At 41.4% G+C, this 17,186-nt stretch overlaps 2 protein-coding genes across 6 annotated transcripts in view; both read left to right on the top strand.

The window, feature by feature from the left end:
- The window catches only part of LOC148524991 (uncharacterized), a 465,228-nt gene that overhangs the window by 164,469 nt on the left and 283,573 nt on the right, over positions 1 to 17,186 (top strand). The window lies entirely within an intron of this gene.
- LOC148524992 (uncharacterized) overlaps positions 1 to 17,186 on the top strand; it is a 51,048-nt gene that overhangs the window by 15,361 nt on the left and 18,501 nt on the right. Inside the window, 2 exon segments of the mRNA XM_088471346.1 lie at positions 1,950 to 1,990; positions 9,726 to 10,565. Of these exon segments, the coding sequence (XP_088327472.1) occupies positions 1,950 to 1,990; positions 9,726 to 10,565 (881 nt within the window).

Raw genomic sequence — 17,186 nt, forward strand, 5'->3', positions numbered from 1 at the left:
TTCTTGTGGTTGGTTTTTACTACCGCAATCTTGCGAGCAGTTCTGACTATAAAATAACCCAGTGACTTGGTCAATGACGCTGCTGTTTTAATTATGCACACCCATAAAACGCCCGTTTTGACCTTTAAGCACGCCTGCGTTCGGATCTCCACTCCCCGTTTTCAAGCACCTTCCCATGTTACCACCCACATACGCCTCCTCCTGTCACTCAAAATAGCAGGCATTCGCTATTTAGCGAACAAACGATTTTCGGCCGCACTGACTGGTTTGCGCATGCGTATAACGATCCGTATGCATGCGCAGTTGGGCAAACTTCGCTCGGAACGAACGAGCGGCCGCTTACGAGGAGCTCTGAATCAGGCCCATAATCGTTATTGTTCATCGTTTTGGTGTAAAAAATGGATGATATAGTGAACGATAACGATATTATCGTTCAGTTGTCCACTTTATCGCCCAGTGGCCCTGATTCAGAGCCGGACGCTCTGACAGAGCGCTCACTTTGAATCAGGGCCGGTCTTTTTTTTTTTTTAGAACGGCCTCCTGGCCGCTCGCATAGCTGTGGGTGACCACCCACAGCTATAGCGAGCGGCCAGGAAGATGGTCGCGATGGTCAAGACCATCGCGACCATCGGGCTTGCGACGAGACCCTTGTGGTAGGGTCTCGTGGCCGCAAGCCCCAGAGAGATTTCGGCTCTAACAGCCGGAATCTCTCCACTGACATCACTTGTGATGTCAGTGGGCCGTTTCCAAACGGTAGGCGTTCACATGGGAACACCTCCGTCCGGGCAGCCACCCCACCGGCCTGCCCAACAAAGGGGGCGTGCTGTCACTCAACATTGACAGCACGCCCCCCTTTGGTACGTCGTGCACATGCGCTCTGGGCTACCATCGACCCGGTTGTGAGTGCTCAGCGCTTGCAACCGGGTCTGAATCAGGCCCAGTGTGTACGCACCTTAACAGGCACACACAGAATAAAAATAAAAGACAATATATATTTTTTTTTTTTCTGGGTACAGAACTTGGGCCCAGATGGACGTAGCAGACAGCACAGCACCAGCCCAGATGGATCAGCACCAGCCCAGATGAATGCAGCAGACAGCACAGCACCAGCCTAGATGGATCTGCAACAGCACCAGCCCAGATGGACACAGCAGACAGCACAGCACCAGCCTAGATGGATCAGCAACAGCACTTGCCCAGTTGGACACAGCAGACAGCACAGCAGTGACAGCACCAGATGGATCAGCAGTGCACCAGCCCAGGACACAGCAGACAGCACAGCACCAGCACAGGTAAGTAGTACTACCTCTCCCAGGCCTACACTACCAGGGGCTGGCTGGCAACTTTCAGCCTGGGGGGCAACACAAGCAAGTGGCCCTGGCTTTCTCAAAAAAAAAATAAACAAAAATCAACCTGTAAAGTAGTCTCACCGTGCAATATCAGCAAACAATAGGTCATCTTAATGCCAACATTTGAATCTCCATTATATATTTATTATTTAGGGTCCTTGAGGAAGATCTCCAATAAAGGAGATTGATATGAAGCGATATGAGGGTGACACTGGGCTGGTTGTGGGACAGTGCGATGGGGGGACACTAGGCTAGAGAAGGGGGGACACTGGCCGGGATGTACTAACAGTGGTGCTACTTACTGCCAGTCACCGCATCCCTACTGATCGCATATGTACTAACATATGCCATCCGTACCGCAAAGAATAGTTCTCCCAATAAGAGCTGTCCTTTGAGAGCCACTTTTTGCCGCGGACTTCCGGGTTTATGACCCGGGAGTTCATCTGCGCATGCACAGAGTGACGCGCCAGCCACGGGGCATGCTATCAGCGCGATGTGGTAGAAGCCAATAGGCTTCTATAGGGTAACGCCAGGTGATTGTACATACGGAAAATGCGGTAAAACCCAGAAAATTGTGTTTTTACCGCATTTTCCCTTTAGTACATCCCGGCCACTGTGACTGTAATTGCTGGGGGTTCAAGGTGAGATGGGAGCAGTTGACTGGTTGTGAAGGGGGGGCAACACTGGGCTGGTTAGGTGGGATAAACTGGCATTTGGGGGATCAGTTATAGATAAGTGACACTGGGCTGGACTAGGGGAAGACACTAGGTGAGGGCCGGTGAGATGGGGAGGCACTGGACTTGGGGAATGGGAGCACTGACCTGGGATTGCTGGTGTTCCAGTAGACGACATGCCTTGTCCCGCACACGCTCTCCTGCTCCTGCACCGCACACGCTGACAGCTGTTTCCTGAGCAGCCCCTGCTTAGTCTCCATCTCCCTGCTGCGGCTGCTGGCTGCTGCTGGGATCAAGAAGAGGTAGCGCTGCCTCACTTTTCCATAGGAGCGGGGGAGGGGGTCGCGGCCTTGGGGGTGGAGGGGGGTGGCGGCCGCGGGTGTGGTGTGTCAGGCTGGCTTGGTTGGACTCTGTTATGCCCAGCCAGCCACAGTCAGAGGCAGAGCTGAGGAGAGTGAGGACTGGAGGCGGGGCCTCCCTCCAGCTCTCTCTCTCTAGTTGTCATCGCTGAGGGCCGGCTCCCAATCAGCGCTGGCCAGGGCAGTGAGGGCGCATGTTTAAGAAAAATAAAATACTACAATGGCCCGAAACTACCGCTGAGTTCTACAGGCAGTCTGCAAATGGCCGGGAGACATGCAGAGGACGTTCCCAGGCTGCTTAGTTTGTTATAAGGGCTTCAATGATGGCTGCACTGATTATCCTTTTAACACAAACTGAGTGGGCGGGGAGCATTCCCTGCATGTCTCCCATGTGCCAGACGTGCATCGAACATAAGGCAACTGGCGGCCCCATATCACTGAAATCATAACGGCCCGGGGGGGGCAGATGGCACTCTGCCCCCCAGCCCGGCTCTGTATACTACCCACCCTCTCTGTTCAGTCTCCACAGCCGGAGCGAAATGGCGGCTGCCAGGTGGTCCCTTATATACATAGAGACGTCACTTATATACATAGAGACGAAAGCTCGCAAGCCGCGAGATTTCGTCTGTGTGGTTTTGCCTCGGTTTGAGATCGGCTGGGTTCCGAACCCACTCATCTCTAGTTGTAATATTATCAGAAATCTATATATATATTATGTGAACAGGTTACATATATATATATATATATATATATATATATATATAAAATGGAGGACATAAAACAACTAAAACCATTAAAACCATGTTCATTAGATACAGTATATATCATACTGGACTACTCTCCTGGATTGTCCAGGAGACTTCCAAATCTCGTGTGCTCTCCTGAACATCCAGAAAGGTAGACAAGTCTACTAGAGGTCACACATTGTGGCCAGGTGCTACCCACTGTATCCAAGAGGGGTTGACAATAATAACAATTCAAACATAATAATAATTATAATAATAATCTCTTGCCAACTGATTACTTCCTCCCACTCCCGCATCCAAGATTTTGCCCGTGCTGCTCCCTACCTTTGGAATGCTCTCACTCTCCCTATCAGACTCTCCACCTCTCAACAAATCTTCAAACGGGCTCTCAAGACCCACTACTTCATCAAGGTCTTCCAGCTCTCATACTAACCCACTTCATGCTCTTTCCTCCATATCTTCTCCTTCTGTGTCACGCCTGTCTGTCTGCCCCTCCCCTTTAGAATGTAAGCTCTCACGAGCAGGGACCTCTTCCCTCATGTGCTTCTCTTCACATTTTCTTCTACTCTTTACTCCCCATAAGGGCACCTAACACGTGACTGCCAAATCCCGGCTGCTTATTGTGAGTTCTTTAATCGCTATTGCAACAATGTATATAAATCGTGTCCTTGTCCTGCACTGTAATGTACTATACGTTACTTGTTTCTTGTTCACTTATCAGTTCTATGTACTATGTAAGGCGCTGTGGAACACTTGTGGCGCCATATAAATAAAGGATAATAATAATAATAAATTATCATTATTATCCTTTATATATATATATATATATATATATATATATATATATATATATGGCACCGCAAAGGTCAAAGGTTCCGCCGCGCCTGTACATAATACATGAGCACACAAGAAAATCAGTTATTAACAGTACAAAACAATGCAAGACACGGACATGGTTTATAAACATTGCTGCATAACACAGAAATAAGCAACTGGGCGTCAAGTGTTATGGTGCGTACACAAGGTCAGATTTCTTGGTCGATTTAAACAATAACGATATAGTTTGATCATTTAATTCAACCTTTTTTTGCCCCCTCAAACAACCAAAAGATGTTCGGGCTCAGATGGTCGATATCGTCCATCGCCTGTGCATACAGGCCAACCTGGTCGATATCGACTAGGTTAGCCTGGTTACTATAGGGACCCTTGATCGTTTATCGAGGGTCGTTATTGTAGTTGGGGGAATGGAGTATGTGCTGGATGTACGATAACGATATCTGATCGTTGTCTGATCTGACCGTGTGTATGCACCATAAGTTGCTGTTTGGAGTAAATGATAGTATAAGTAGGGGAAGGAGAAGCACATGAGGGAAGAGGGCCCTACTCGTGAGAACTTACCTTCTAAAGCGGAGGGGCAGACAGACAGGGGCGACACAGATGGGGTAAATAGAGAGGAAGGAGCCTGGTACAGTGGGTTAGGATATATGCTTCGGAATGTGTGTGTTTTAAGATGACCTGGTGTTATGTCAAAATTAAGTTCTTCGTTCATCTATCTCTATAACAAAAGTTAGATTTTATTTATGTGTTATTTACATGAGAAAAGTATAAAATAAAGTTGTTGCACTTTTATTTTTGTCTGTTACATTATAACATCTAAATACATTCAGCTAAAAATGCAGCTATTATGGGACATTCCCCGACATCGTAGTAGACGTGCCCCAAAATGGCAATTGTTGCTCCGTACGATCTACTTGATGAAAACGCAATGATACATCATCGTACCGTATAACCAAAGCAGGGAAATGGCACTGATGATCCCTTTTGAATGCATTTATTTTTTTACAAGTATATAACAGCTACATAATGGGGGTAAAGTGCAATCAGGGAGATTGATACTGTCTCAGGGAGTCTCCATGACAATAATCAGGGCGAGTTGGCAAGTACTGTATGTGTTGTGGCAAGCTTGCTGTGGTTGCAAAATGCCAAATTTTAGATTCCATTCATTTTGTGCTAGAAAATATGTATTTTTAATCCTATAATTTCTTCTCATTTGATAACACTTCAGTGAATGTACAGTAGCCCAGAATAGGAAGTGATTACCTGTGATTAATGTGGACACTGATGAGTTAATTATATAGCAGTAATAACTTATGAAATACACTTATAAGACTTATTTTTATCATTCTTTTTTTATTGTCCTTAAATTCAATTGTATTCATTTTGATAGTACAGTAGGTGTCACTTTGTCAGAGACTGAACTGTTTTGGTGTAGGTAAAGTTCTAAATATACCACTCAAGAAAGTTCTCTGAATGCTATATCCTTGTGTAAAACATGCCAAAAAAAAGCTATTAACTCAATTGAAGAATAGCAGTCAGTTCACTCAGCCTTTCGACTTTGAATGTATTTTAGGGCATTATGAATAGTATAATGCTACGTCAAATCTATGTAACTTGCTTGTTAGTTTAAATAAAAGTCAGTGAAGTGGTTTTTAGCAACTGCAATATTTTTTATATCGGTAAGCACATTAGATTTGGTTCCCTGAATAATAAAGGTTACTGTAGGTGTTACGAGTAACTTTTAGACTGAATCTTGGATGTGATAAGCTATTATGGGGTCTATTCATCATCGGGGGCCGTATGATTAAGTATCCATCTCGCCGGATACTTATCACAGGAGCAATTTAGCATTGCTCCAGTGTCAATTAATAACACTGCTACAGAAGCAGCAGTGTTACTTACCTTTCCCCGACACTGGCTTCTGCGCAAGTGTGACCTGAGGTCACGCATGCGCAAAGCTGCTGGGGAGGCAGTGAGGAGACGGCGGAGGGATTCACTCAGATCCCTCTTCGCATCCCCGGAAATTCTTCCCATAGGAAGTAGTGGGGCTCCGAGAACAGGTGCTACCTGAAGATGGGGTTTGTTCTCGCAGGCAAACCCTTTGTTTACCTTAAATGGCCCATTACCTTAATAGAGTGAAAAAGAGTGAAAACGCCCCAGATTTACGAAGCGAAACGCGTCAGGAACTTATCTTTGGACCCATCTGAAGTGTCTATCGGCATCTACTATTTGATCCTGTCATCCCCTCAGCGGCATGTGAGATTCGTGGTCCCGCTGGACAACAGCCGGCTATCAGGAGTTGAGGCAGGATTGAGACGCGGCCGGACTGACACTGTTACACTGAATAGTAAGGAGCCGCTTCCATCCCGTCTCTCTGGAGCCTCCTGGAATGCTCTCAGCTATTTATTTGCGTGAACAAGATTGTGAGTTGTGAATGTGACATACCTATTTAAGCGAGGATACAGGTTACCCTTGATTCTTAATACACAGCTGATCTTACCGGGTGAGATTGAGGATTTTCTAAGATTACATAGATGCGGACACTATGGAATAACATTTATGTTGTTTAAAAATATATTTTTTTTATATATATATATATATATATATATATATATATTTTCTACAATTTATGATCCACCTCCTCCAGCGATTTTTTCAGATCTGTCTAATTTTATTTAGACTTTTGCTAATTATAACTTCAACATGCAATAGCATGAGATCAATCTGGGATTAATTAGTAATCCTCTAAACGTTTGATCGATATAAGTCTATTATCAATTACTGTAGGTGATTAACTATTGTATGTGATTGTATTATGTTTGTTGCTATTTTGACCGGTCAATTTATTTACTTATTATATGAAATTGTTTATATTCTTCATATTCTTGTCTTGGTGGTGATTTGCTTGTATCAATTCTCCTAATTATTCATTAGTGCAGATATTTCAGTTTATTGTTTATACATTTAGTGATGATGAGTAGGCCCCTTAATGTGGAAACATACATTTGTTATGCTGCTTACAGTGTATAGTTTGTTTATTGTTTTCATAGTAGACCTGTAACACTATTAATACCACACTGTTGTCTTTAAACCATCAGGTAATTATCTCTTAACTGAAACAAAGTAACAGCGCTAATGGATAGAGAGATATTGTAAATAAATGTATATCATATACACATGGCTTGGTCAAAATGAACACAATTTAATAGGAACGTATAAAAACATGAATAAAAAAGCTAAAATGTGCAATATTGCAATAGGGATTGGCCCCACAACACTATAATGAGTCACTGAGCCCAGTGTCAAGTGAATAGCCGGTAAGAGGAGTACATTACCAAGTGGGTACTGTAGCAGGAGGTCCTTGCATACAAAGTAAGTACTTTAACTTGGATAAGCTGTTGCCATATAGCGGTTGACTCCAAATTCCTGGTCCGGAAAATTGAATAAGTGTCCTCCAAGTGCTCTGGTATGTGGGGGTCCGTATGAAGGCTCAACGCGTTTCCGTGCGGAAGTATCCCGCACCTTTGTCAGGAGTGAGTGTGTGTGTGAGCCACAAAGGCATTGTTATTTAAACTGTTCTAATTGCAAAATTGGTTACAGATGCACAAAATCAGATGACCAATTGACCAAGCCATGTGAAAAAGATTATGTACTTTTGCTTATATATAACAATATTGTCTAATAAAATGAAGGCAATCATATAAGGGACCACACTGTTGAGATAAGATACAGAAACGAATGTTCTTACCATATAAATTAAAAGCATATTGCTGTGTGTTTATTCTCAGGATGCAGTCACATGATCGGCTTCCCAATCATGTGATCCGCAGTCTCTTGAGCACTCATTATAGGTCAACTAGCAACATGTGACTTAGAGTGTGAATAAGAGGATGTATATGGTAGACCACAATGAATGGGTTTAACTGCTTTCTTTTCACGTTAGCGATCACATGACCAATCCTCATATAGAGTGAGTGGACATAGTACAACTATAGGAATATACAATTCACATTAAAAATCATACATAAACATAAGAGGATAATGGTGAAATATAAGTGAAATATATTCACTGACTTGTGTAAATATTGATGTTAATACTATTGTATAGATCAAGGAATATGTACAGTGAATAGAAGTTGGAACAGAAAAAAGTACATATCGCTAAAGATTTAAAACAAAAAATAGGGAATAATGATAATAAAATAGAAAGTGTTAATAAAACATACCATATATACTAAAAACTTGTAATTGACCAATCACGCTGGTAGTTTAAAGAGTATAATTCATACTATTGGTAACCCTATGTTCATATCCGATGTAGGATTAAACATCGATACATCCGATGTCCAGAATAGAACCACTGTATATATAATTAACACTTGATAAAACAATAAGTATAAAGAGTATATATGAGAAATGTGTAAAAGGTTGCATACACATAGGTGTGTAAACAGATGCACATACATATTAGAAAAAATTATATGTCTCTTATTCAACATATAGTACTCAAAATGCAAAAACAAAATACATTAAAACCAAAATCACAAGGATATTGATGTTGTGATTAGTAGGTCACATAATAAATAATTATAATTATTGTAATTATAGTCCTATCAGAAAGGCAAAGAAGAGAGTTTGCCGGGGAGAGCTAGTGTAACCCAATATTAAATAAACTAGTGCTAACCAAAAATGTAACAAATCTCTGTGGATAAGACATGCTATTTGTAGCATATTATAAAGGTGATGGGGAACCTATCTACCTTATATTGTCTACAAATCAAACTTATCACATGATGGTGTTCAATTCCACAGATTCATTCAAACCATCTGGATATAGGGTGTTTAACTGAAAAATCCAATAGACCTCCTGGCGACATAGGGTACGGTACCTATCTCCCCCACGTATTGATTGGGGGATATGTTCTATAGCAGTAATTTGCAGGCTATTGCTATCTCCATTGTGAACCTGAGAGAAATGTCTCGGTACACTGTGGTTGACTAAACGATTAGTGATGTTACGGCGATGTTCCATAAATCTTGTCTTAATTGCTCTGGTGGTTCGGCCAACGTATTTAAGGCCGCATCCACAAGTAAGTAAATAGATAACAAACATAGTGTCACAGTTAATAAACTGGTTGATGGTATGTGATTCACTTTGATGGCACAAGTTAACAGAAATGGTACGTCTTGGAATATAGGTGCATAAAGTGCACCTGTTCTTACCGCACCTAAAAAAGCCAGGTGGTCTGTTGGGTAACCAATGTTCTTTTTTTGGGTTGGTTTTAAGAGACTTGACTGTCTTTAGGTGACTTGGTACGAGTATGTTGCGCAGAGATTTGTTCTTTCTGTATATAATGCGTGGTTTCTCAGGTATTATTTCTCTTAAACATTATCACAACACAATATTTTTTAATTCCTTGTGACGATGTTTCTTATTTCTTCATGTTTAGACGTATACTTGCAAATAAAAGCCAAATCTCTATCAAAAGCAGGTTCCTTTGAGGTCCCATCTCAAAGACACTACTCATTTTCTACAACGTATTCAGAATATCATTTGGAAGGAATCATATGCTTTTTTAACATTGGATGTCCAGTCCTTATATACTAATATTCCACACCAATTAGGAGTAGAAAAAATTGCTGCATGTCTTTTCAGAGATGGGAGCCTCACTCAGGGACAAAAGTCTTTTCTTATATCTTCCATTTCCTTCATTCTTTCACACAATTATTTTTTATTTTCCGACACTTTTTTCCTTCAAGTCATGGGACGGCCATGGGGACCAGATTCGCGCCAAGCTATGCCAACTTATACATGGGGGAATTTGAGGACCTCCATGTTTGGGGCTATGACTGTGGCGCGTCTCTGGTCTTCTTTGGCCATTACATAGACGATCTTTTTATTATTTCGGATGGGGATCACACTTCGGCACAATCCTTTGTCTCTTCTCTCAATTCTAATTCTTTCAATCTTTTCTTCACCCACACATATGACAGGAAGCGCATTGACTTCCTGGATGTGACCCTCGAGATTATAGAGAATTCTATTCATACATCTAACTATATAAAACCAGTAAATACCCAGTCTTACCTTAATTTCCAGAGTGCACATCATAAACCATGGAAAACTAATATCCCATTAGGACAATTAACAAGATTACGTAGAAACTGTTCCCGTGACGATATATTTAAGGAACAAGCTATAAAAATGTTGGATGTTTTTAGATCTAGGGGGTATCCGGAAACCATCCTTCAAAAAGCTTATACAGAGGCTCAGAAAATTAATAGAGCTGATTTATTACGACCTAAGATAAGAGACATAAAGGAACCTGCTTTTGATAGAGATTTAGCTTTTATTTGCAAGTATACGTCTAAACATGAAGAATTAAGAAACATTGTCACAAGGAATTACAAAATATTGTGTTGCGATAATGTTTTAAGAGAAATAATACCTAAGAAACCACGCATTATATACAGAAAGAACAAATCTCTGCGCAACATACTCGCACCAAGTCACCTAAAGACAGTCAAGTCTCTTAATACCAACCCTACAGACCCCAAAAAAGAACAGTGGTTACCCAACAGACCACCTGGCTTTTTTAGGTGCGGTAAGAACAGGTGCACTTTATGCACCTATATTCCAAGACGTACCATTTCTGTTAACTTGTGCCATCAAAGTGAATCACATGCCATCAACCAGTTTATTAACTGTGACACTATATTTGTTATCTATTTACTTACTTGTGGATGCGGCCTTAAATACGTTGGCCGAACCACCAGAGCAATTAAGACAAGATTTATGGAACATCGCCGTAACATCACTAATCGTTTAGTCAACCACAGTGTACTGAGACATTTCTCTCAGGTTCACAATGGAGATAGCAATAGCCTGCAAATTACTGCTATAGAACATATCCCCCAATCAATACGTGGGGGAGATAGGTACCGTACCCTATGTCGCCAGGAGGTCTATTGGATTTTTCAGTTAAACACCCTATATCCAGATGGTTTGAACGAATCTGTGGAATTGAACACCATCATGTGATAAGTTTGATTTGTAGACAATATAAGGTAGATAGGTTTCCCCATCACCTTTATAATATGCTACAAATAGCATGTCTTATCCACAGAGATTTGTTACATTTTTGGTTAGCACTAGTCTATTTAATATTGGGTTACACGAGCTCTCTCCGGCAAACTCTCTTCTTTGCCTTTCTGATAGGACTATAATTACAATAATTATAATTATTTATTATGTGACCTACTAATCACAACATCAATATCCTTGTGATTTTGGTTTTAATTTATTTTGTTTTTGCATTTTGAGTATTATATGTTGAATAAGAGATATATAATTTTTTCTAATATGTATGTGCATCTGTTTACACACCTATGTGTATGCAACCTTTTACACATTTCTCATATATACTCTTTATACTTATTGTTTTATCAAGTGTTAATTATATATACAGTGGTTCTATTCTGGACATCGGATGTATCGATGTTTAATCCTACATCGGATATGAACATAGGGTTACCAATAGTATGAATTATACTCTTTAAACTACCAGCGTGATTGGTCACTTACAAGTTTTTAGTATATATGGTATGTTTTATTAACACTTTCTATTTTATTATCATTATTCCCTATTTTTTGTTTTAAATCTTTAGCGATATGTACTTTTTTCTGTTCCAACTTCTATTCACTGTACATATTCCTCGATCTATACAATAGTATTAACATCAATATTTACACAAGTCAGTGAATATATTTCACTTATATTTCACCATTATCCTCTTATGTTTATTTATGATTTTTAATGTGAATTGTATATTCCTATAGTTGTACTATGTCCACTCACTCTATATGAGGATTGGTCATGTGATCGCTAACGTGAAAAGAAAGCAGTTAAACCCATTCATTGTGGTCTACCATATACATCCTCTTATTCACACTCTAAGTCACATGTTGCTAGTTGACCTATAATGAGTGCTCAAGAGACTGCGGATCACATGATCGGGAAGCCGATCATGTGACTGCATCCTGAGAATAAACACACAGCAATATGCTTTTAATTTATATTGTAAGAACATTTGTTTCTGTATCTTATCTCAACAGTGTGATCCCTTATATGATTGCCTTCATTTTATTAGACAATATTGTTATATATAAGCAAAAGTAAATAATGTTTTTGACATGGCTTGGTCAATTGGTCATCTGATTTTGTGCATCTTTAACCAATTTTGCAATTAGAACAGTTTAAATAACAATGCCTTTGTGGCTCTCACACACACTTGCTCCTGATGAAGGTGAGGGATACTTCCGCACGGAAACGCGTTGAGCCTTCATACGGACCCCCACATACCAGAGCACTTGGAGGACACTTATTCAATTTTCCGGACCAGGAATTTGGAGTCAACCGCTATATGGCAACAGCTTATCCAAGTTAAAGTACTTACTTTGTATGCAAGGACCTCCTGCTACAGTACCCACTTGGTAATGTACTCCTCTTACTGGGACTTTCACCGGCTATTCACTTGACACTGGTCTCAGTGACTCATTATAGTGTTGTGGGGCCAATCTCTATTGCAATATTGTACATTTTAGCTTTTTTATTCATGTTTTTATACGTTCCTATTAAATTGTGTTCATTTTGACCAAGCCATGTGTATATGATATACATTTATTTAAAATATCTCTCTATCCATTAGCGCTGTTACTTTGTTTCAGTTATATACTATCTTTGAGGAGTTTAACACTCTCCTCCTACAGCCGCTATTTAACGAGCGCCACTCCCTCATTTGTTTCCTAGGTAATTATCTCTTGTCTATGTTTTAAAAAGCTGAAATTTTCTTTTGTATTGCCTTTTGTTTGGTAGAAATGTAAATACATAATGATTTATATTTACTGGACATACCCGCTAAGTTTTTTACTTGTAGCCTGCTTACATTAAAAAAAAAGTATATAAAAAGCTATTTAAACAAAACATACTAACATTTAATGTATAGGCATCTTGCCCTAAAATAGTCAGTTTACAATTTACACACTAATAAATACAGGAAGAACTGCAACCTATTCAAACAATTTCTTTCTTTCTTTTCTAATCCATCCCAAACATTGCCTTTTTATTCTTTACCTACAGTACAATAGGTAACATACATAAATACATTTTAATGGTTTTTTTTTTTTTTTAATAAAAGATTAAGATAAAATATCTTTATTGACAGATTAGCGCAGTGACAGTCATTAAGGCGTCCACTGGTTTATTATCAATTAACAAATAATAAAACCCCTTAAACTCTATGATAATAAAATAAAGACACTGACACAATACTGTAGCTTATGACTGAATTTAATTAAAGAGTAAGTTCCCCACAATGACCTCTTGCAGCACACAGTTCTGTTATCTTGTAGTGCCTGCCACCCATGTGACCTAGCCAAGCTCAGGTCTATAAAACAGTACACTTCAATTTCAACAAAGGATGCCTAATCACCATTCCACTACCGTTTAAAATAAAGGGCCGTATTCAATTTGAGGCGAAATGTCGGAATTGGCGATAATTTATCGCCGATGACGTCATTTTCGCCTATTTCCATTATCCCTGTATTCAATTTCATTGACTTTTCGCCTGTGCAAAAAGTCAATGTAAAAAAAACGGAGATAATTTTTCGTTTGCCTTTAGCAGGCGAAAAAAAGTGCAGAATTGGGGTTTAGGGGTGCAGGCTTACAAAAATTGCCTGCACCCCTAGGAATGCTCTCTATAAATAATCTGTGTAAAAAAAAAAAAAGTAAAAAAAAAAATAGGGACACCCCAAAAAATTAATTAAAATTTTGGGGTTTAAAAAAAAAAATAGGGAACACACTTCTAAATTAGCGGAATGGAGTCCAGAGGGGTTCCCTTATATGTGGCAGGTGTTTTCTTCATTACACGAGTAGCGGCAGGTGCATTTTTGCAGAATTTCAAAAAATCATTTAAGGGACTTAAAAATATGCTTGCACCCATTTTCAAGTACCCCAAATTTGCTGGGCATAGTTATTTTTCCCCAAAAAAACGTCTAAATGCTCTTCTGCATCACGTTCTTCAAAGCCGCTTTTATGCAAAACGGGGGTACCCATAGTGATCCTCCAGGTCTGGACATTTTTAGGGGGGTCCTACAATTATTTCTCGAAAATTCACGTATTTTTTCGCCGATCCACGTTTCGCCTGTTCCCGATTTCGCCTACTTTGGAATTGAATACCGGGAATAGCGGGCAGGCACGCGATACTTTTACGTCTGGAAAACAGGCGAAGGAGGCGAAAAGTTCAGCAAGTGAAAAGTTTGGACTTTTTGCCTCAAATTGAATAGGGGCCAAAGCAGGAAATGACAACATTAATTTTCCTCCTAGACTTGTCCAAAGTAAAAAATGATCCCTAGTACCCCTCCAAACTATCTGAAGCACCAACTATGACCAAACAGTCCAACAACAGGCCACTAATGCTGGCCATACACGCTACAATTATCGGGGCGATCCGCCTGATATCGGCAGATCGCCCCGATAATTGTAGCGTATGGGGGGGCGACTGAGGGTTAAATATTGCTCAGTCAGGCATGCTGGATTGTCCAGCATGCCCGTCCGATGCGATATTTACCCGGTAAACTGTCGGCCGCATCGGGCAGTGTATGCCCAGCGCAGCTGACGGACAGATATTTCCTGTGTTCCTTCCTATGGAAGGAACAGGGAAATGTCTCCTCCCCCTGGGGGGGGGAACGCGGATGTCAGGCTGATACACTGTGTGAGAAATCTCACAGTGTATGCCGGCGACATCTGCGGCTGGCAGGCTGCCAGATAAAATGTCTGTCGGTCTGACAGACATTTTATCTGGCCGTGTATGCCAGGCATTAGATTGAACTTCCGCAATATTGGCTTTCAATTTAAAAATTAGTTCAGTATTTTTCACCAACCCACCAACATGCACCACCAGCCAATCCTGTCTCCTACACTTCCTTATAGATAGAATAGCATTGCAATTTAAACCTCTAACACCTATCCATCTAATGCTGTGACCACCTATCAACAATACAGCCCATTTAGCCAAAGCATACTGGGAATGATTCAGACCCTGTCGTAAGCGCTGAGCGCTCGCAACCGGGTCGATGGTGGCCCAGAGCGCATGCGTACGACGGAGCCGGCTCCGTCGTGCGCGAGATCCGGATAGCGATGGACAATCCGTCGCTCCGGGTCTCGCACCAAAGGGGGCGTGCTGTCAATGTTGAGTGACAGCACGCCCGCTGTGGTGGGCGGACCAGGGGGGTGGCTGCCCAGACGGAGGCGTTCCCATGAGAACGCCTACCATCTGGGGGCGGCCCCACGGACATCACAAGTGATGACAGTGGGAGAGCCGAAAGCTCTCTGGGGCTTGCGGCCACGAGACCCTACCACAAGGGTCTCGTTGCAAGCCCGATGGTCGCGATGGTCTTGACCATCTCGACCATCATCCTGGCCACTCGCATTAGCTGTGGGTGGTCACCCACAGCAATGCGAGCGGCCAGGAGGCCGCTCCATAAAAAAAAAAGACGCCCTGATTCAGAGCGAGCGAGGCCCAATTTATGTACGAGTGGCCCACAAGCCACACTTGCTCAACTGGATTCTTGTCAGCTGCAGAGAGAAAATTCTAAGTCACCGCATCAAAACCAAGCATAACAATTTAACAGAACTGCGGACCTAGCACCTAGCCATGGAGAGCAGAAACAGGGTAAAAACTCTTGTGAATCTTCCTTCCCTTTCCCTTCCCTTCCTTCCCCCCCTCCCTCATGGAAGCAAAATATAAAAATCCCTTAAGCCCTCATTTATTAAACGCTAATCGTTCAATAACAGATGGAAAAACATTTGTGGATAAACGCTGGACACAAACTCTCACTTATTGCGCGGAACATATGACTTGTACGTGGATGATCTTCATCTATCAGTAGCTGAATGGAAGATGCAGATAATCGGAAACAGTAACACATTTTGAGGCCTTTATCCTAAAAAATAAACTTCTTAAACAGGGAAGTGTCAGCATTCCCATTGGAATGTTTGGAAGTTGTGAAGTCCCTATATTAAGTGGCCATTCTGCACGCTGAGTATATGTTTGAGATGTATAAGCCTAGTCCATGCAAGTTACATTGTCAATAGATTTGTAATTTTTTAGGTATTTTCTAGTACAGTATTTTTCAATAAATGTATTAATTTAGTTAAACTAAGCCTGTGCATCAAGTGACACCTTTTATGGTAATTGCTTTATTTTTACATTGAATGGTGATTAATGCTCTGTCTTTTTTTGTATTCTAAGTTAGCCAAATTATAAATCACATAGGTTTATGAGGACAGCAGCTACAGGTGTTTTTAATATGATCGGAGAATAGCGCCCTGGATCTTTTTTATGCAGTGTATTCATTTTAGGAGAACTGGGGATGTTAGCTACAAAATAACCCCAGCCGATTGTGGGCAGATGGAAAAGGGGAGCGTTACCTGAATCATCAATGATGACTTTGTTCTGTTACACACTCTGGGCCTGATTTAGAGGTGGAAGCTAATGGATGCGCAACTGCAGTTTCTTTAGGATTCGCATATGCGATAATATGCAAATGCTGCTCTCAGCCTTCCCCTTCTGTAATTGCGAGCGCCAGATATTGCAAGCCCTGAGACACCTACTTTCAATGTCTGCAGACAGTGCACATCCACCGGTCTACTGAAACACTCCACCATTGGCACACCGTTGCGATAACTATTGGCGCTTACGAAGCCCTATGGCTGGCGCAGTGTCTCCTTCTGAACTTACTCTAATCATGGCCTCTGTGGCTGCGGCTGTGTGTTTGAGAACTCATTCACTGACAGACCCGTGACACTCCCATACCGCCATGAGATGGTCTTTTTTTTGCGTTCACTTAAAGCTGCTTCCAAGACACCTCCCAGGTACGCCCAAGGCTGTTTATTACAAGTGACTCTGTTCGCAACTGCGGTCTTTTTGTACACTCATGTGCATACACTGTAGGGGTTTCTCTTATATTTTACGCATGCGCAGTAGCAGATATAATCGCTCAACTGCACAAACAGCAACACTGCGTCCTCCGCTGGATCAGGCCCTTTGTCATGCCATCAGGTCAGTCAGTCTCTCTATTCCTGCTCCCTGTTCCTGGCCAGCCACCACTATAGGTCAGTGTGTGCTGCCGTTGAGCCTCTGGCTAAAGCTGGGTACACA

This window comes from Taudactylus pleione, unplaced genomic scaffold (assembly GCF_031769625.1).
Source record: "Taudactylus pleione unplaced genomic scaffold, aTauple2 ptg000114l, whole genome shotgun sequence".
NCBI lineage: Eukaryota > Metazoa > Chordata > Amphibia > Anura > Myobatrachidae > Taudactylus > Taudactylus pleione.